The 18,945-nt window shown below is 47.1% G+C and overlaps 3 protein-coding genes across 5 annotated transcripts; 1 reads left to right on the top strand and 2 right to left on the bottom strand.

Moving 5' to 3' along the window:
* The first annotated feature begins 9 nt into the window (after positions 1-9).
* Positions 10-7,221, top strand: LOC130260109 (torsin-1B-like). Of its 3 annotated transcripts, XM_056505210.1 has the most exons (6): positions 1,217-1,287; positions 2,351-2,487; positions 2,587-2,852; positions 3,787-3,962; positions 4,892-5,019; positions 5,173-7,221. In XM_056505210.1, the coding sequence occupies exons 1-6, from the start codon at positions 1,232-1,234 to the stop codon at positions 5,448-5,450; spliced, it is 1,041 nt and encodes a 346-aa protein (XP_056361185.1). In that variant the 5' UTR covers positions 1,217-1,231; the 3' UTR covers positions 5,451-7,221. The 3 variants fall into 3 exon arrangements, with proteins under 3 accessions (XP_056361183.1, XP_056361185.1, XP_056361182.1); XM_056505208.1 differs by lacking the exon at positions 2,351-2,487 and having other exon boundaries at positions 10-1,418; XM_056505207.1 differs by lacking the exon at positions 1,217-1,287 and having other exon boundaries at positions 2,080-2,487.
* Positions 7,222-8,819: 1,598 nt separating this feature from the next.
* Positions 8,820-14,218, bottom strand: LOC130260110 (torsin-1A-like). The gene is made up of 5 exons (XM_056505211.1): positions 13,360-14,218; positions 12,921-13,186; positions 11,145-11,320; positions 10,908-11,035; positions 8,820-10,204 (listed from the first exon to the last, which is right to left on the bottom strand). The coding sequence occupies exons 1-5, from the start codon at positions 13,568-13,570 to the stop codon at positions 9,954-9,956; spliced, it is 1,032 nt and encodes a 343-aa protein (XP_056361186.1). The 5' UTR covers positions 13,571-14,218; the 3' UTR covers positions 8,820-9,953.
* Positions 14,219-14,303: 85 nt separating this feature from the next.
* On the bottom strand, positions 14,304-18,929 carry C17H9orf78 (chromosome 17 C9orf78 homolog). Its single transcript, XM_056505212.1, has 9 exons — positions 18,340-18,929; positions 17,562-17,621; positions 17,247-17,298; positions 16,983-17,053; positions 16,665-16,742; positions 16,050-16,247; positions 15,474-15,610; positions 15,245-15,343; positions 14,304-14,858 (listed from the first exon to the last, which is right to left on the bottom strand). The coding sequence occupies exons 1-9, from the start codon at positions 18,420-18,422 to the stop codon at positions 14,767-14,769; spliced, it is 870 nt and encodes a 289-aa protein (XP_056361187.1). The 5' UTR covers positions 18,423-18,929; the 3' UTR covers positions 14,304-14,766.
* Positions 18,930-18,945: the final 16 nt, after the last annotated feature.

Genomic DNA, 18,945 nt, shown 5'->3' with positions numbered 1-18,945 from the left:
ACAAGCTGTCAGCTCTGCAGATGGGAGTACACACTCCTGTTTTTCTCAAGCATGACTCAGTTCTCTGCAAGAACTGTTTTCTCATGTAAATCCTGGAGCAAACCCTGTGTCTGACGCCCCATCTAGCGTTCAGCACGGACAGGTGCAGAGGAGGTCGCTGCAGAGGAAAGAGGTGACTGGTATTTTCAGCGGTATTAAGCCAACTTTATAAAACTTACTCGTCTCCAAGACAGCTCAGAGAGTCCAGGCGACATGGATTCCTGAATGTCCCACTGCCAGTTCCTTCCTCTGGACTCTCTGCAGTCTCTGGGTGTCCAAGCAGAGACAGCAGCTGAAAAGCCCTGGAAACCCAGCTCCACTTGGCAGCCCACCCCGGGGCTTGGAGGACACCTGGGCAAACCCAGGAATGAAACCCACTTCAGCCTTGGAATGAGGAACCAAGGGTCGATGGCAGCTGACAGCCTGGACTCTCTCAGGCAGGGGACAGCGGCACTTCCCGGCGGCTCGGCAGTCGGCAGCACTGGGCACTCTCGTCAAGACAGTCATCAAATCTTGAGCAGGTATTTTGAATACTAAATAACGCTGCTCAGTGTTTTTCCAATGAGATTTTTAAAATAAAATGGGAATTACTGAAAAGTGCGTTTCACGATTTTTCAAATTTTTTTCATGAAAAAAAAGTGTCTGCTGAGAAAACCTTTTTCTGCTGTCTTTCCTTTGCAAGCACGCGTTTTTTGGTGGTGGGGAGATGTTGAAGTTGTCAGGACAAAAAAAATCTGCTCTGAGGACTTGGTTATGATACAGCAGCTTTCTGACACTTTCAGTGCTGCGAATTGCAGAGCCCCAGGCACTGCTACGGAAATCCTCGGGCTGTGTAATGTTGTGTGTACAACCACTCGCAATTAAGCCCAAAACAAGCATCTCTGTGCTCTCCGTTAATCACCAGCCCAATTAGCACCTTGGTTAAGATGCTGAGAGGTTCCAGTCCTCTTCCTATCAGACCTGGGATTGTTCCAGTGAAACTCTCACTCTGCCTATGAAATCCTTTGTTCCCGACACTTTCAGTTCTCCTGCAGCAGCGTGATAAGTCTGTTAACTCATTAACACCTCCAGCTTACAGGAGATTTGGCTTCCAGCCCCTTCCAGCCCCAGGCTCCACGCTCCAGGAAGTTTTTCTGCAGTTTCTGTTTTGGTTTCTTTTCCTGCTGAGTTAGGCTGGCAGTCAGCTCCCACCATGCAGCTCCTGAAGGCTGCTGTACTCTTTATTGTTGTGCCCACTCTGACACCGGCTTTTGACCCTCTCAGCGTTTCTCTCGTTGCGGGAAGCGCTGTCATGGCTTGGCATCTCTTCTCCTCCGACTCCTGGCTCAAGTGCCGCTTCCAAGAGTGCTGCGAGAGGAATAGAACTCTGAATTTCACAGGTGAGGCAGTGGCAAGGGCAGGTGGGGCCAAGCTGGTGTTTCTTGGCAGGGTGGTGAGAGCTTCATTTGGTGGGGTTGGATGATAAGGGTTAACACCCGCAGAGGCTGCACTAACCTAATATTCCTAATCCCACAAGAAATTGTGTGCCCTGCTTCTCCGAGCAGTACCGGGGCGTTTTCCTTGCTGATTTCTTGGTTTATATTGGCAGAAATGGGCTGTGCTGCTTTATGGCACCATTGACAGACCTCGTCAATGTGTATAAATATCTAAAGCAGGGGTGCCACGACGGTGGATCAGGCTCTTCCTTGGTGTCAAGGACACGAATCAACAGGCAGGGAAAATTACTGAAACTTCACATTTTTATAAACTTACTCTGATACGCCTCAAAGAACAAAGCCTGAGAGAGAAATATGTATTGTTGAGGTTAAACATCTGGAATGTAGAAATTATGGACCACAAAGACATTTTGTCGGAGACTAGCACAGACTCAGTTTCTGCATTGTAAAGTCCCTACCAGAGGAAAAAAAAATACTAAAAAGACTAAAATTATAAACTAAAAAACTAATAAAGAAATGCAATTTAGAACCGATTTCTTTGCTAGTTATAAAGTATAAATAAGTGAAAAAACTTTCTGTCTGTGTGGAGGCTGCAATTTGGTCAGAACAGAGTAAGGCCTTCCTGGCTAACACTAAGAAGGCGGTGCTGCAGGGTTTAATTCCCCGGCGGATTCGGTAAGCAGGTGACGCGCGGCGCTCCGTTCCCTCCTCCCCGTCCCGGCATCGGGATCTCTGCCCGGCACAAAGATGGCGGCGGCGGCGGCCCCTCACGGGGCGGGGGCTCGCGGGGGCGCGCAGGCGCGCGGGGCTTGGCGCGCGCTCGGGGCCGCCATGGCGCGGTCGGTGCCGCTGCTGTGGGTGCTGCTGCCGGGGCTGGCGGCGCTGGAGCCGCTCAGCGTGGGGCTGGCTCTCGGCGTGGCCTCGGCGCTCACCGGGTACCTGTCCCACCCCAGGTTCTACTGCAGCTACGTGGAGTGCTGCCCCCGCGCCGGGCAGCGCCTCAACGCCAGCGGTACGGCGGGGGCGGGGGGCGGCCGGGCTGCCCCCGAGCTCGGCCGGTCACGGGGCGGGCGCGGTGAGCGGCGGTGCTGAGCTGTCCCTCTCCCCGCAGCGCTGAAGGCGCAGCTGGACGACAGGCTCTTCGGGCAGCACCTGGCCAAGGACGTGGTGCTGAAGGCGGTGCTGGGCTTCAGCAACAACCCCAGCCCCAAGAAGCCGCTGATGCTGTCGCTGCACGGCTGGGCCGGCACCGGCAAGAACTTCCTCAGCCAGATCCTGGCGGAGCAGGTCCACCCCGCCGGCCTGCGCAGCAAGTTCGTCCATCTCTTCCTGGCCACCCTGCACTTCCCCCACCACGACCAGGTTAAGCTCTACAAGGTGAGCAGGCCCGGTTACCCCCAGTCGGTCCCTAAACCCCCTGCTGGGGTGTCCGGCACATCTCCCGCAGGTTCCCACTGGGATGAGCTCTGTTGATGATGCTCATAATGCTAAGGCTTGTGAGTTCGATCCCTCCATGGGCCATTCACTTAAAAGTTGGACTCGATGATCCTTGTGGGTACCTTCCAACTCAGAATATTCTGATTCATATTCCTGACAGCTGGAGGTGTGCATCTGGGCATTCCAAAGTTGATGCTTAGGAGAGACGTAAGAGGAAGTTAATGCGTAAAGTAAAAGGCACCAAAAAGCCGAGCTAGTTTCCATTTCCGAGCGCTGCCCTCTCACTGATGCCATCTGCTGATTCCCCTGCTCGCTGCAAGGACAGTTTGTCATTCCAGCTGCATTATCCTGGCAGTCTGGGATAGAAGGAACCTTCTCCGCAGCCCCTGCGGGACCGTGTTTTGAGTATATGGCTGAAACAGTGTTGATGATGTTGAGAACACAGTGGTGTTTTGGCTGTTACTATAGCGCTTGCAGAGCTCCAAAGCTTGCTGGTTTTTCCCACTCATACCGAGCAGGCTGGGGTGGGCAGGAGATGGGGAGGGGGCACAGCCTGGACATCTGACCCCCGTTGGCCGAAAGGATATTCCACACCACATGCTGTCATGCTCAGCTATAGAAACAGGGGTTGAAGAAGGAAAAAATGGGGGGCATTGGTTTATAAGGTGGTTATTGCTCTAGCTCTGGCTGGACATTGTTCTGCATGTGTTGGGTGATGCCATTTTCTTGTTTGTTTTCCTCTTTCATTCACCAGCTGGTGAGTGTGGGATACTGAGATTTGATAGTGTGTCCCCAGAATCTGTCACATATAAGAATCTTGCAGTACATCCAGTAAAGACCTTGTTTTTCAGTGACTTTCAACCTCTTCTTCCAGGAACAGCTGCAGAACTGGATTCGAGGCAATGTCAGTGCCTGTCCCTCCTCTGTCTTCATTTTTGATGAGATGGACAAAATGCATCCAGGTGTCATTGATGCTATCAAGCCCTTCTTAGACTATTATGAGGAGGTTGATGGGGTGTCCTACAGGAAAGCCATCTTCATCTTCCTCAGGTCTGTGCCACCAGTTTCTTTCATTTTGAGATGCTGAATATTTATTTATGATGATAATGATGCTTCTTGGGGACCTCGTTCAAAGAACAGCAAAAAAAAAACGCTCTGGTGGGAAGATTCTCTGTGCAAAGACAGTGGGGAGCACTCTGAGCTTGTACCTGTAGTGCAGCAGGCTGTGCATGGCTGAGCACAGGACATAAGAGAGTTCACATTTTGGGATGGGTGCAGCACATACTGGATCTTGCTGGCATGGACTTAACTATTTTCAGAGCAGCTATTTTGGTGCTGTTTTGGATTTGTGGCAGTGAGTGTTGATAACACACCAATGTTTTGCCCATTTCTGAATAATGTTTGCAAAGCTTCAAGGCTTTTCCCACAGTAGGCTGAGGTGAGCAGGAGGATGGGAGGGACACAGCTGGGACAGCTGACCTGAACTGCCCAGGAGGATATTTAATACTGTGACATGGCCTGCTCAGCAGTAAAAACAGGGGTGGAGAAAAATGTGGGATTTTAGCTTTAAGGTGATGGTTCTTCAGTATTTGCCTGGGCATTGGTCTGACTGTGGGGGTGGTGTGTGATTTCCTTGGGTTTTTTTCCTCTTGCTCTTTCTCCTCCTATTAAACTATCTTTATCTTGACCCACAAGTCTTCAGACTTTTGTTCTTCCCTTTTTCTCCTTCCATCCCACTGAGGCAGGAGGGAGGAAGCAAGTAGCTGTGTAGGTGCTTGGCTGCTGACTGGGGGCAATCCACCATACACTGATAGCTACTTAAAGAACTGGAGAATTTCCCTAAATTTTGGCTTATAACATTCTTTTTGATGATTTGTTTGATATCAGGGAGATTAGCAATATGTGTAACTGGCTGCAAAATAAATTCTGGCTCATTTGTTTCTGTATTTCACCACTGTCCATTTTTCTTTTATGATCAGCAATGCAGGTGGTGATTTAATTAACAAAGCAGCTCTTGACTTCTGGACAAGTGGAAAGCGCAGGGAAGATATTCAGCTGAAAGACCTGGAGCCATTGCTCTCTGTAGGAGTCTTCAACAACAAGAATAGTAAGTCACTTTGCCCCAAAAATGGGAAATTCATTCCTCAGTGGCTGAGACAAACTGCTATGTGAATTCAGCCTGGCATGTAGATCCTGTCATATGCAGGATCAAGTTTAGAGAAACTCCTTCTTATGATTTTTTTTCCCCCAATTTATCCAGGTGGGCTGTGGCACAGCAGCATCATTGACAGGAACCTTATTGACTACTTTGTCCCCTTCCTGCCCCTGGAGCAAAGGCATGTGAAGATGTGTGTCAGGGCTGAAATGACAGCCCGTGGCTATGCTGTGGATGAAGATATTGTGCAGGCAGTGGCTGATGAGATGACTTACTTCCCCAAGGAGCAGAAGATCTACTCTGATAAAGGCTGCAAGACTGTACAGGCCAAGTTGGATATTCACGAAGACCTTGTGATGAGAGAGATGAAGGCCAGGGGTTGATTTCTACTTTGAGTCTCCAAAGCACTTTGAGAGTGCTTTGGAAATCTGTGTATTTGCACTTAGACTTTTTTTTACTGTTGCAGGGAGTATGGTGAAAATACCAGAGTGAGCTGTATGGGCTTTGTAGCTTGTGTGTTTGGTTTTGTTGATTTTTTTTTTTTTTTTTTAACTTAACATAGAATTGGGACTTAGAGATCATCTAGTGCCATCCTCTGCCATGGGCAGGGATGCTTTCAATCAGGTCATCTAGCCTGGCTTTTAAGTGCTGTTCATCTTTGAACTGGCTGGTATCCCAGTGTTTGCCCCCTTTAGTTTTCTTTCAATCTATAGACAATTTCTGGTGTGACACACAGCACTGGATACAGCCTCTCCTGTAAGAGAAGAATAAAGTATTCTTCCAAGTGCTGGGATTATTAAGTATTTAATTCCTCTTTCCACATAAACCAAGTTGGAACAAAGGAAAAGAGAGGAATTTTTCAAGATAGTCATACTCCCTTCCATGTACACATTCATACTGGAATGGAGAGATGTGTGCTGTATTCTGAGCTATGATCATGTCTGCAAGGGTGAACTCCTTGGTGCACTGCAGTAAGAAGATGATATGGTAGACATCTTCCTGTGCTTCAGCTGGGCATCATCCTACATCTCCTAGTACAGTAATATGGGAAGTCATTATGAGCTCTTAGAAATCTGTTACTAAATAATAGAGAGCGAGCAGGGGAAGAGGAAGTAAGAGCTGCCCCATGTTTCTCTGGGGAAAAAGAAATTGTTAAGTGCTCTTTAAAGGGGCTAGGTACATTTGTGACTCCAGGTCTTCCTAAACTGAAGGACCCATCTGAGAGATCTGTTAAGACATACTAAGCTAGTCTTCTGTACTTAAGCAGAAAAATCTCATGAGAATTTGACTGTTGCAGTTTGTAAGGTTAATCTGTGTGTGGGCTTCTGGGCCTGAAGTCTGTAAGGTCTTTAGTACTCTCTCCCCACTGCTCCTAATAGTCAAGGTGTGGTTAATGCTACTCTCACCTTGCTGAAAGACACTTGAATGGAAGAAATTATTTTTAATAGTATATTTTTATGCTGAAGTGTAAGCAACAATCCTATACCTCACTAGTTAGGTATGTTATATATAGTAGCTTTTAACATGGAAGAATGCCTGTGTGAAAGGTTGAGCTATGAGTTAAGAAGCTGGGAAAGATCAATTTAACCTTCACCCAGTAGGGAGACTGGGTTTTAAACACTGTTGCAAGCTTTAACTCTTAGTCTCCCATCACTTGTATATCAAATGTTGTAATGCAAGACAGAAGTGCCTTTCACTTTGTTGATTGTACTGTGGTTTTAAATTGATACAAGGGATGGAGCTGGTTTTGTGCTGTATCATCTGTTCCCTCACTTGTTCTTAAACTTCCTTTAAGAGGTGATGCTGAATGATAGGTCTCATTACAATTATGCTAATTCAAATTACAACAGAGCTTAGCGCTGTTAAGCTCTAAATTAAAAGTGTTGATTGCCTTTTACAGCCTCACTGCAGTTTGTCAAACGTTGGCAAACTGTTGACACTGATGCAACCTCCAGAGCCAAACACTAGCAAGCTGTTAACCTTGGGACATTGGACTGTCACTTTTCAGTGTGATGTTTTACCTACTAACTGATTTGTTTGTAGTTATATATGCTGCATCCAGTTTCACTTACTCCAAAAAGAAAATATTTGTGCTGTTTCAAAACACTAAATACTACCGTACTGCAGTTGGAATAAATCCTAAGTTACTTCTTCTCTCTTGGTTAATCATTTTCATATAAAGGAAAGTACTAATTTGTGCAGTTTGCACCCAGCTGCACTGAACGTTTCTGGTACACTTCCTTTGTAAGTGTGGGGCAGCTGTTGGCAGCAGCTCATACCTCACTGAAGGGTCAGTTGTGAACCACTGCTGTGCTCTCAGGATGCACCAGGAAATGTCAGGGAGCAGCCTGGGAAGCACAGGCTCTGCTGTTCACTTGGACTTCACACTCCCGGCACAGCTCAGCTGCTGGTCCCTCCCTGGGCACACCAGGCACTGGGGTCAGGCTGCCTCTGGCTGGCAGGACAGCAGCACTTCCTATTTCAGTGAATTTAGACCATGGCCTCTGATTTTATGAGCACAGTGTGAGATCTCAGAACACTGCCTGCAGCAGAAAGTTGAACTAAAGCAGCAGCTGCTTGTCCTGGGCTCTGGTAAGAACAGAATTAATTCCTGGGACTGCTCAGCTCCTCTCACCTAGCCAAAGGACTGTTTATCTGGGCAGCAGACCTTTCCCCCATTACATTTTCTTTTAAGTTGTGTCATCCAGTATTAAATGGGCTGTTAAATAGAATAATAGCCAGTGTTACCCAGTCATAGCAAAGAAGTGAGGACCTTAGCTCTGAAACCATACAGCAGAGGAAGAACAGCAGAAACCTGGGAGTGATTTCAGGCACAGCTCTGTGTTTTACTCAGATGGAGCTGCTCCTGGCCAGGTGTGCAGAACAGAAGAGAGATTTAACAGAGGCAGTGTCCCCCCTTTCCACATCATTCATGTTCTCCAGAGAAAGCTTCCATCTACCCTGTGTCATTCAGGGCTGTGATACAATGAAATACTGGCTACCACTATATATCAAATGCTGGTATTGATGCTGTACTGGCACACAAAGCAGAACTAAGCTAGTTCTGGAAGAACCACAAGACAGCTTGGTTGTACTGATTCTCTTGGTACCAGACCATAGTAGTACAAGTTTATCATCATTACATCTGCTTTTTCCCGTTATCCAGTTATTTGCTATAATCAGGAAGTCAAAGAAACATATAAATACCTCCATTCAAAGCACTCATTTGCTGACAAATACTAGGATTGATAATTTGCATATCACACCTTCAGAGCCAGTGGACACTTGGAGCCTCACTGGCCCTTTTTTCTCCCTGTTTATGAAAAAACTCCAAGATGCTGCCACTGAAAAGGTGGGTGGCTTCAAAGAGAGCCTGCAGTGCTCAGGCAGTGGTACCACAGTGGCAGGAGGGGATGAGCAGCAGGGGTTTAACTGATCTCTACAAGAAAAGTTCATCCTTATTGAGCACACATGCAGTGAGGAAGTCTGCCTCTACAAAAACCATACAGCTGTAATTAGTATAAACAGCCCAGAAGTGCAGTTTCCACTCCAAGCTTGCTTTGTTTCACCAGACAGCAAAGAGTCACATCTCCTATCTCTCTGCCCTTTGAACTGCAGAAGGGACATACCTGTACTCAAGCACAGCTTGAACAGCCAGGAATGCAATGTGCTCTTCCTCAACATGGAGTAAATTTGTGCAAAATTAATAGCAAATCACTGAATGCAAAGAACACCAGAAGGTAGCTAAGAAAGAAATTTCTGATGAGCAAAGTTTATTTTGAACACCAACTGGAATGAAAAAAGCCTCTGCAGTGCTCACATTCAGAAACAAGTCTGACACCCTTCACAGTAACTTCAATGGACACATTTTATGGGCTTTTTTTTTTTTGGCATTTTTAATGGGCATTTTTTTGCCTTTAAATCTGCCTCCATCCCTGCCTCAAAGGCACACAGTATGGTGAGAACATGAAAAAGGGAAACCCCTGCAAGCTGACCCCTGAACTCAACGTATAAGTGAAGAAGAGAAACCTCTTTCCAATGTCCATGGTGTAAAATTTAATCTGTACACGTTTCCCATGACGTTGCAGCCTTTCCATGAAGCTGACTCACCACTCCCAGAGCACAGTTCTCTCCTGGGAGAGCCTTCTCTGGGCAACTTTATACATAAAGACTAACCTAAAACAGGAACTAAGTACACCAGTGTGGCATTTAAGGATTTTAACTCACTTCCTTGTAATAGTAAGTCTGCTCTCTGAACACTATTCACAACAAAGAGGTTTATATTCTTGGTTTGACACACAGGAGACTAAATTATACCTTGGTGTTAAAAAAAAACAAACACAATGGCACTGTTTGATATTGGATAGAAGAGCCCAAATCTTTAAATTCCAGAATCCCCCCTTATCTTTACTGGGCCCAAGCTGTTGAAGGCAAAAAGACACATGTTCTATTTTTAATGCATATTCCCACACAGGACCAATGAAGGCTTTCAGAAACACAAGATTTTTGATTAAAATTCTCAATATTGTCTAGAGATCATCGATGTCAGAGCAAAATTGGATTAAAATCAGGTCATAGTCTCAGTCCTTCTTTACCTGTCAAGAGTCTGCCAGAGGGTTCTGATGATCAACACATGATTCAAGAAGTCTTGAGCCCTGCCAGATCCAGGAATTCCCAAAGCAGTTCCTTCTTACCTTCAGAGCACAAGGCTGAAGCACTCTGGAGCCGTGACTGGTGACAAAAATGCAGAGGCACTGCTGCTTATTTACACACCAGTTAAAAAATAGTGTTCTTTCTTTAAAAAGTACTTAAAAATGAAATGTCTCAGGTCCCCCACTTTGTAATTAAGTTAAATTTGCTTCTTTGCACGTTGTAGCAATAAAGCATTAGAAGTCATAATAATAATCCAGCTTTGCATCCACAGTTTTACATCCTTTATCTGAATAGATTCTCTCCTCTCTGGGGAAGTAGGTCATCTCATCAGCTATCCTGCTCACAATGTCTTCATCCACAGTGTAGCCACGTGACTCAATCTCAACCCTGACACACATTTTCACATGTCTGTATTCCAGAGGCAGGAAAGGAATAAAGTAGTCAATGAGGTTTCTGTCAATCAAGGTGCTGTGCCAAAATCCACCTGTGAAGGGAAAAAGGTTTGTCAGTATTTCTCTAGTTAAACACTGCCAGGGGTTGAATGGGAGCAAGGGGCAGATCACAGCTAAGAATTCACCTGGGATTTTAGGGCACTATAATGCACAAGTGAATATAAACCCCTTCTCATGTTACTTTGTGCATAAAGTTTGGACAGACACCTACATGTGGTCCTTTAGGCTGAATGAATGAATTTTGACTGTGCTTGAGCCTTGCCCTCCAGGTGCTGGTCTCATACCTTTCCCTCTCTCACCCACAGAGGGACAGATTTTCCCTCTCTTATCAGCTCTCCCAGACCTGTTTTCTTATTCCTTTTTTTTTGGAGCTTGTATCTCAACTTTTAAAGAAATACAATGAGTTTGCTCCCAATGCTAAATTTAGAGCATAGTTATATTAGAACTCCTTTTCACCAGAAGTCCTGTGTGAGGAAACCAATGAAGCACTTCCCCCAAAATGTGCAGTCCAATAGGCAGCAAACAGGCTGGTGGGAAAGGTGCACACTGAGCTCCTTAATCTTCACTCATCCTGGGAGCCAACTGCAGGCCCAAAAACTGCATTTTTGCTCCTCATAAGCCAAAACCAGGAGGTCATATAAAGAAGAAAGCATAGCTTGTAAAAATGCAGCAAAACGCACCCCATCCATTTTGTGTAACTTTTACCACCTCAAAAGCAATCTCAGTTTTACTCACTATTTTTATTGTTGAAGACAGACACAGAGAGTGCATTTTGGATATCTGTGAGCTGGATATCTTCCCTTGTCCTCCCATTTCTCCAGAAATCTAGTGCTACTTCTGTTATCTTTTCAGCTCCTGCATTGCTAAGTAAAGAGAAAACAGAGATTGTAGCTGGAGGTAGTTTTAAAAACTGAAGTTATAAAGTAAAAAGCATGGAGTGTACAGAACAGCAACCCTGAGAAGCCACTTTACCTGAGGAAAATGAAGATGGCTTGTCTGTAGGACACCCCATCCAGCAGCTCATAGTAGTCCAGGAAGGGTTTGATTGAATCAATGAGTCCTGCATGCATTTTATCCATCTCATCAAATATAAAGAGTGACCTGGGACAGATGCTCACATTTCCCCGAATCCACGACTGCAACTGGTCCTGAGTGCCAAAAAAGTGAAAGATGCTCAGAGTTTGTGTTGAAAAGACAGAAAAAATAGCACTTTCTATTTATGGAATATTGTCCTGAAGGAGTTGTTTCAGTGGTGTCATTTTAATAGCTTTGCCTTCTTGACTAAAACAAGTTGTAAATGAAACCTCAACAAAATCTTATGCTGGTTCTGAAAAATTTTAAGACACCAAGAGACAGGATGGAAAAAACAGATATTCTCCTAGATACTCCTATAAAAAGCAAAAATGAAAGTGTACAGTAGGACAAAAAATGTGTCCCACCAAGGAATAGCCACACAAAGCTCTGACAAAGCCAGATGATGACTTCTGGCAGCACTTTGGTATAAACAACCTTAAAATAAGCAATATTAAATTTGCTACCTGGCAGCAGCAGTGAGAAATTACACCTGCAGTCACTGGCAGAAGCAGAAACAAAATTTAACTCTCTGTGTTTTAATCAATCTGAAGTTAAATGAAGACAATTACAAGCCCTTCTAAAAACAGTTGTCCAGAAAGGCTAAGGCTTTATTGCATTGAAAGAGCCTCTCACTTAAGCATTGCATTTTCATGTTGAGTATCACATTCAAGATCAATAATACATTAATTGGGGGGAAAAAGGATTGATGTGTTGGTAGATGAATGAGAAATAACTGTTCTGACTATTTTCAGTGATTCATCACTTTAGTATTTATTCTACTCATCCTTGAACTGCAGGTGTATTGGGGATAAGCAGCAATACTTCCTGCTACTGCCCTGGGCAGCAAATTTCCCAAATGCACTCATCTCAAAACAAATGCAGAAAAGCATCATTTTATTTCAAAAGAGCAGTTAAAAGAAGGGGCAAAATTAGTTGTAAAAGAGGAAATGCCTATTTCCTCCATTTAGAAATCAGGTTTGTGGACCATCCTGTTCCCATTTTTAACACATACAAACTGAATATCAACATACAGTACTACAAGACAGTGGTACTCATTCAAACTGCACTGAACAAAGTTAGAATAATAAAACCATGAAACACCTCTGAGCTACTGCTCCATGGTGTCTCCCTGCCTACAGAACTGACACAATTCCAAACACATTTACCCATACCTTTCTGACAGCAGAGTATTTTGTGATTTTGCTATACAACTTGGAAATGGATCCATAGAAAACTAAATAAGCTGCTCAGTGTGTAGTAGAATAGACAATGATGCCTCAGAGAGCCAGTGTGACCTTGCCACAGTGCCAGACAAACCTGGGGGTCACTGGGTTGTTTCCCAGATTCATGAACGATTTGGTTTTTTGCAGTTCCCACCAACACACCACCTAACCAGGAATCAAGCTTATCCTTAAGTCAGTCCCATCTCTAAGCAAAGTGCAGAATGAAAATAAAACCATATCACTCTTCCCTAAAGACATGCTGAAAACACACGGAAAAAAACTTCACATTCACAGAAAAACCAATCCCAATGGATGTTAGGATCTACACAGTTCTGTAGAGAAGATCACATACATGCATAGTATACATGTTACTGCATAAAATAGCATCTAGGGCTGATGTACTGATCATGCCATGACATTTGTAACTCATTGCAGCACAGCTCGTTCTTACCTTGTACAGATTGATGCTGTGAGCGTGAGGAAAGTGTAAAGTTGCCACGAACTGATGGACATATTTACTCTGCAGCCCTCTTTTATAAATGCTTTCGGCGACGATCTTACTGACAAAGTTTTTGCCTGTTCCAGTCCAGCCGTGCAAGGAAAGCGCGAGAGGCTTTTTGGCGTTGGTATTGTTCAAGAAGCCCCTCACGGCTTTTACAACCACCTTGCTCACCAAGTGCTGTCCGAACAGCTTCTGGTCCAAGTTCTCCTGCAGAGCTGCACGGAGAGAGCACATTGTGAGCGGCGGGGAGCGGGCCGGGCGCGGTGCCGCCCGGGCAGCGGCCAAAGGGCCGGGCAGGAGCGGCGGCCCTCGGCAAGGCCCCGCGGGCCCGGCCCGGCTCCCGCCGCCGCCCTCCCGCCGCCTCCCCTCAGCCCATCCCGGCCCGCACCGGCGGCCGCGCGCTGCTCGTGCCGGTGCAGGCAGCACTCCCTGAAGTAGCAGTAGAGCCGCGGGTAGGAGATGAAGCCCGTGAGGGCCGAGGCAGCGGCGCCCGCGATGGCGAGTCCCAGGCTGATGGGCTCCACGGCGCCCGCCGGCGTGAGGAGCGGCAGCAGCACCAACGCCAGGGCCGCCCGCAGCGCGCCCCGCCGCAGCCTCATCGCCCGCCCGGCCCGGCTGCCCGGCCGCCGCTTCCGCCCCTCGGCGCCGCTTCCGCCGCCGCCATGGCGGGCGCTGGGAGAGGCGGGGCCAGCGCTGAGGGGCGGCCGCCATGTTTGGGCGGGAACGGGCGGGGCCGGCGCTGAGGGGCCGAGCTGCCCCCGCCATGTTGGCGCCGTCGCCCGCTGCTGTCGGGAGCGGAGTTTTTAAACATTCTGTGGCCGTGTCACCGGGTGTTAGAATGGAGGAATCAAAGAATCATCAATGGTTAGAAGAGACCTTTAACGTCATCACGTCCAACTGTCCATCCAGCACTGCCACTGTAACCTCATAACCACAAAACCCACATCATCCAGTGCCATATCCTGACACCTCTTTAACACCTCCAGGAATGGTGCCCACCACCTCCCTAGGTAGCCTGTTCTAAAGCCTGACCACCCGAACAGTGAAAAATGTTGTTTCTAATATCTAATCTAGATCTCCCCTGTCTCAGTTTAACACCACCTGTTCAAAGGATCCTCTGCTGACCTGCACAGAGCACAAGCTCAGGGGCAAACTAACCTCAGGCCTGGCATGGAAATTCTTCCCCTTTTCTGAGAAAAAGTGAAATTTGAGGTTGTCCCTCCCCACCCTGGAGTTGTCACTTCTGAGCAATGGGACAACCTGGCCATCAGCACCACCAAAACCCACAAACCAGGAAAAGCCCATCAGCATGAATTCCAGAAGAAAAAATGCTATGATAACTTAAAAAACACTTTTACTGTTTCCAAATTACAAATCTTCACTACAAGTACCCACACTGCACTTCTGGGAAAGATATGTGGACAAGAAGACAAGCTCCCAAGAGCTTTAAATTTACAAAGCAAACAGCATTGCTGCTTTTAAAGGATGTCTTTTTGTAGTATTAAGATGGTGAAAAGAAAAATCTATAAAAGCCAATTTGTTTTCTCATTAAAAAATGCCAACCATGAAAGCTCATTTTCCGTTATAAAACTTAATTTATAAGAACACATTTATATACAAAGTTACACCAATCAAAAAGTTCACGATCACCTGCAAACTGATTCACTACAAGATCACACAGGAAAAGCTTCGTAGGTAACATCAGCATCTGAAGGTAGTGACTCTTCCCAACATCCACTGCAGGCCACTGACACAAAATCCTTTACACAACTCCAAAGGCTTCAGTCCACATCCATCAGTATCGCCTGTTCATCTTCTTGAACTTCTCATAGTGATAATCATCTGTGGCCTTTTCATTGAGGGGACGTTTGCGATTTGGAGGAGACCCTTCAAAAGAAAAAAGGAAATTTTATACCCCTGTTCTTTCATTTCAGGAGACATTTCCTGAACTCTGCCACTTCCCTCAGACAGCTCCTCACTATGTGAGGTTATTCCTTGCACCGTTTGCTATTCCACCAAGCCCTTGTCAGATAGCTTTGGCTACACTTCAGCTGTGACCTTCACCACTCCACCACCCCTGAGCATCTCCACACACATCCTCCATCCAGAGTTTCAGCTGTGATCTAGTGGTACAACAGCCCTTCAACTTAGCTTGCTCCATTCCCAACACCTCAGAGCACTCAGAGGAGGCAAGCACAGCCAGACTGTTCCTCTGTACAAGAGCCCTGAGGAGTTTCAGTGTCTCTTTACAACCATTCCGATCTGGAACTCACGTTCTGGTTCTGGCCTCTCCGTGTCCCCCACGCGCAGTGGACGAGGCTTTGGCTCCTCCTTGTTCCTTCGCACTGGGGCATTCAGCTCCTCATGATAAACTGCAAGGAAAACATGACATAAGGAATATTATCTGGAGCACTCTTAACCACCTTCTTGGAATTGGTTTCTATGGCTAATTAGGCATGATGGGGCAGAGCAACTGGGTTACGAGAGACATTCAAGACTTACATCTGTTGTGCTGGACATAATTAACAGCCATGTTGGTGGGAACAAAGGAAGTTTCACTGTCTTTCTTCTTGTTCTGCTGTTCTGCCAGCAGCTTGGCCTTGGCCTCTTCAGTTGAGATGATGTTTTTTATTTTTGCACTAGAAAAAAAAAAAAATAACTTCAATCATAAAAGGGTAGCAGGCACAGAAGTGCTAAGGGCATGGATTTGGAGGACAGTAATAGCACTGCTGGGGTATCTGATGCAGTTTTTGAGAGAGGAGGCAGTGCTATAGAAACAGACGCTTTGTTTCAAAGGCAAAATAGAAGCTCCTATCCTGCATGACTTCAGTGCAGGACACAAAGGGGTCCTGCAGAAAGCTGCTGGGATCAGGTCACAGAAGAGTCTTTTCCCAGAAGTCACAGGATGGAGCTGCATCTAGCCCTGGGGCTGTGTAGGTTGTGCTGTGCTAATTACCACACCAATCCAAGTAAGGCTCAATCCCATCCCAAACTGGGGCTGGGCTTGCACTGCTCTGCCAGCCAACAGCTGCTCATCCTGTCAATCCTGCCAGCACCCACAGATCTGTGAACACATACTCGATTCCCAGGTCCACTTCAGGAATGCCACTCAGCATCTGGTTGGACAACATCTCCTCAGTCTTCTTGGCAGAGGAGACACGGATGTTCTCTGGCAGCTCATACAGGGAGTCCTCAGCATTCTTAAGCTTCACCTTCTGCTCTTCATTCTCCACAATTCCCTTTCTCTTCTTCAGCTCAGTCTCAATGTATTTCATCCTAAACAGCAGCACACAAGGTACAGGGCATTTAGTTCTGTTCTTGTACTCTGCTCCAGCACTGCTGGAGCACAGCTGCATGACAGCTGGGAAAGAGGAAAGAATCACATCTCCAAAAGCACTAGCTAATACTAGCAGGAAGAATTAATTGTCCAAGAAACAATCAGATCCTCCAAGGTCTTTAACAGCCAGCAGGAAAGGCTCTCACTGGGATTGAATGTCAAGCTGGCTGGTTGGCACCCCCTAGCTTTATCCATGAAAAAGGCTTTCCAATTCCAGCAGGCAGGAGGGGAAAGGGCAAGGGAAACTTTCAGTGAGGACTGGGAAGATATCCTCAGAATCCACAACATAAAATAAGAAATGGTGAAGGGCCACCCAGCCTGATTCAACACCAGAGACACAACACAGCACGACTCACATGTCAGCATCTTCATCCCGCCTGTTGGTTTCTGCTGAGAAGGAAGTTCCCAAGTTCAGATCTTCCTCTTCATTAATCCTAAGTGGAAACCACAATGTTTACAGGTTTTGGTGGGTTTTTTTGTTGGCTGTTTGGGTTTTTTGGGAGAGGTGTGGGTGGTGGGTTTTTTAAAAGTAATTTAACAAGTCAAAGCAAAAGTAACTGGCCAGACTGCATTATATGAAGCTCTTCAAAATGATACAACCTCTGGTTAATTAACTACCAGCTGTCATTAAATACTAGTGCAGGGAGAGATTTTCAGAGCTCACATGCACTTACCTGTCCTTGCCTCTTTCTTTCAGCTTCTTCATGTCCACCATTCCCCCAGATTTTATCTTAAATGGGTCATCCTGTAAAACAAGAAATAACAAAAACCCCTGAAGCTTCCCTCTAGTTTAATGCTAGTCTTCAAAATCTGGATAAAACCACAGGAAACATTTGGGAATTGAGTTGTAACATCAGTCCTGCCCCAGGCCAGACGCACACAGTGTCCTCATACCATCACATCTGAGCCCTGAGGTGATGGAATTGTTCAGCACTTACCACAAGTGTGGCTTCTTCTTGCAACTTCTCTCCCACCAGTAGAGCTACAGCACTGGTCAGGTAGATAAAAGAAAGAAGATAAAATTTAGCAAAAGGTTACACAGTACCAACACTACTGCATTGCTTTATCCTTCTCTAAGTCTCCCTGTCTTTTCCATCCTCAGGCTTTAACATAGAAACTCCTCTGTCAGGTATATAATTTTGGTAGTGTCTAACAACAGTTTGTACTGGAAGGAGGCAGATAACAGGAGAGAAATTGACTGTCACATCACACCCCAAAACCCAGTTTCCCCTCCCCAGTGCCACATCCCTTACCTCACCCCATTGGGCCGTTTTCTGAGGCTCTGAACTTCTTTGGCTTCCTCAAGTTTTAACCTAAAGAAAAAAATGCATTAGACTTAGTACTTGATGCTTTGGTTTTAATTAATTCATTTTATTTTCTGCAGTTAACACAGAGTTTTCTATTCATCTTTGCCCTAAACCTCTGCATATCAGCATCCACTTCTCAGGTTTCAAGTTCAATAGGTATTTTCTATTTATTTAAGCAATTCTACGCATTTGAGCAATCAGATAAAAAATAAAAACAAAACACCTAAAAACAGCAATCAGAAAAAACCTAAAAGCAGAACAAAAAAACTAAAAAGGATTTGTTCCTTTCTGATGCCTTCCCTCGGCTGAGGAAGGCAGCACCAAACACTGAAAGGCTTGAAGAAGAAACCAATTTGGGAAGGACGAGCCAAAATACATCCAGGCATGAGTGACGCTAAAGAAAGTTGATGGTAAACTTCAATCTCAAGTGTTTCTCTCTAAACTGGGAAGAATCCGTAATTTCTGAGATCGTGTACCGCTGTGACGTCACGCCACAGCACGGTGGTTCAACACAGCAATGTGACGTGACGCCACCGCTCCCAGCACAGCCGTACGTGGCGATACGACACACGATACGACACACGACACGCTGTCGCGCCGCCGGGACACCGTGCCGCCGGACCAAAGCACAGCCGCGGTCCCGTCCCGTCCCTCGGCCGCAGGACCGGGCGCCGCTAGGTTTGCAGCTGGGCCCGGCCGGGCTCCCCGCCGGCGCCCGACCCACCTGACCTCCTCGGCGAGCTGCTCGTCCTCCTCCTCCTCCTCCTCGTCCTCCCTGCGCCGGCGGAAGGACTTGTGGCCCGGCATGGCTCCGGCCGCCGCTCCGCCGCTCCGCTCCCGCCGCTGCGGCGCGCGGCGATGACGCCACAGCTCCGCGACGAAGCCGCGCGACGCCGCCCCTGTGCCCGCAGCTCGGCCGGGCGAGAGCCGCGCTGCCGGGAGCGGGGCGGGAGCGCTCCGTGCCCTCCCGACCGGGGCCGGGAGCCCTCGTGCCCGTCCCCTCCCCGGGCCACGCGCTGTGTTGTCTGAGGAGACCTCGTGTAAGTTGCGAGGGTTATTCCATCTCTCGCAATCCCGGCAGCGCAGCCTCCGCCGGTGGCCGGTGCCTGTCAGGGACGCCGTGGAGAGAAGGCGCCTTGGGGAGAGAGCGTCGGTCCCACAGCCGGGTTTAACAGCCCAGCCCTTGCAGCGGCTCCTTCACCCGGCTGCTCCCCGAGCCGCACTGCCGGGTGCCCGGCCGAACGAGCCGGGGTTCCCCTCCCAGCACCCGCCGTGGGGGCTGAGCTCCGAGCGCTCGGGGAACCCTCGGGCCCGGCCCCGGACCCCGCGG

The sequence above is a fragment of the Oenanthe melanoleuca genome, chromosome 17 (assembly GCF_029582105.1).
Source record: "Oenanthe melanoleuca isolate GR-GAL-2019-014 chromosome 17, OMel1.0, whole genome shotgun sequence".
Lineage (NCBI taxonomy): Eukaryota > Metazoa > Chordata > Aves > Passeriformes > Muscicapidae > Oenanthe > Oenanthe melanoleuca.
The sequence above is the reverse complement of the archived record's forward strand: the minus strand, read 5'-3'. Positions and strand labels throughout refer to the sequence as shown.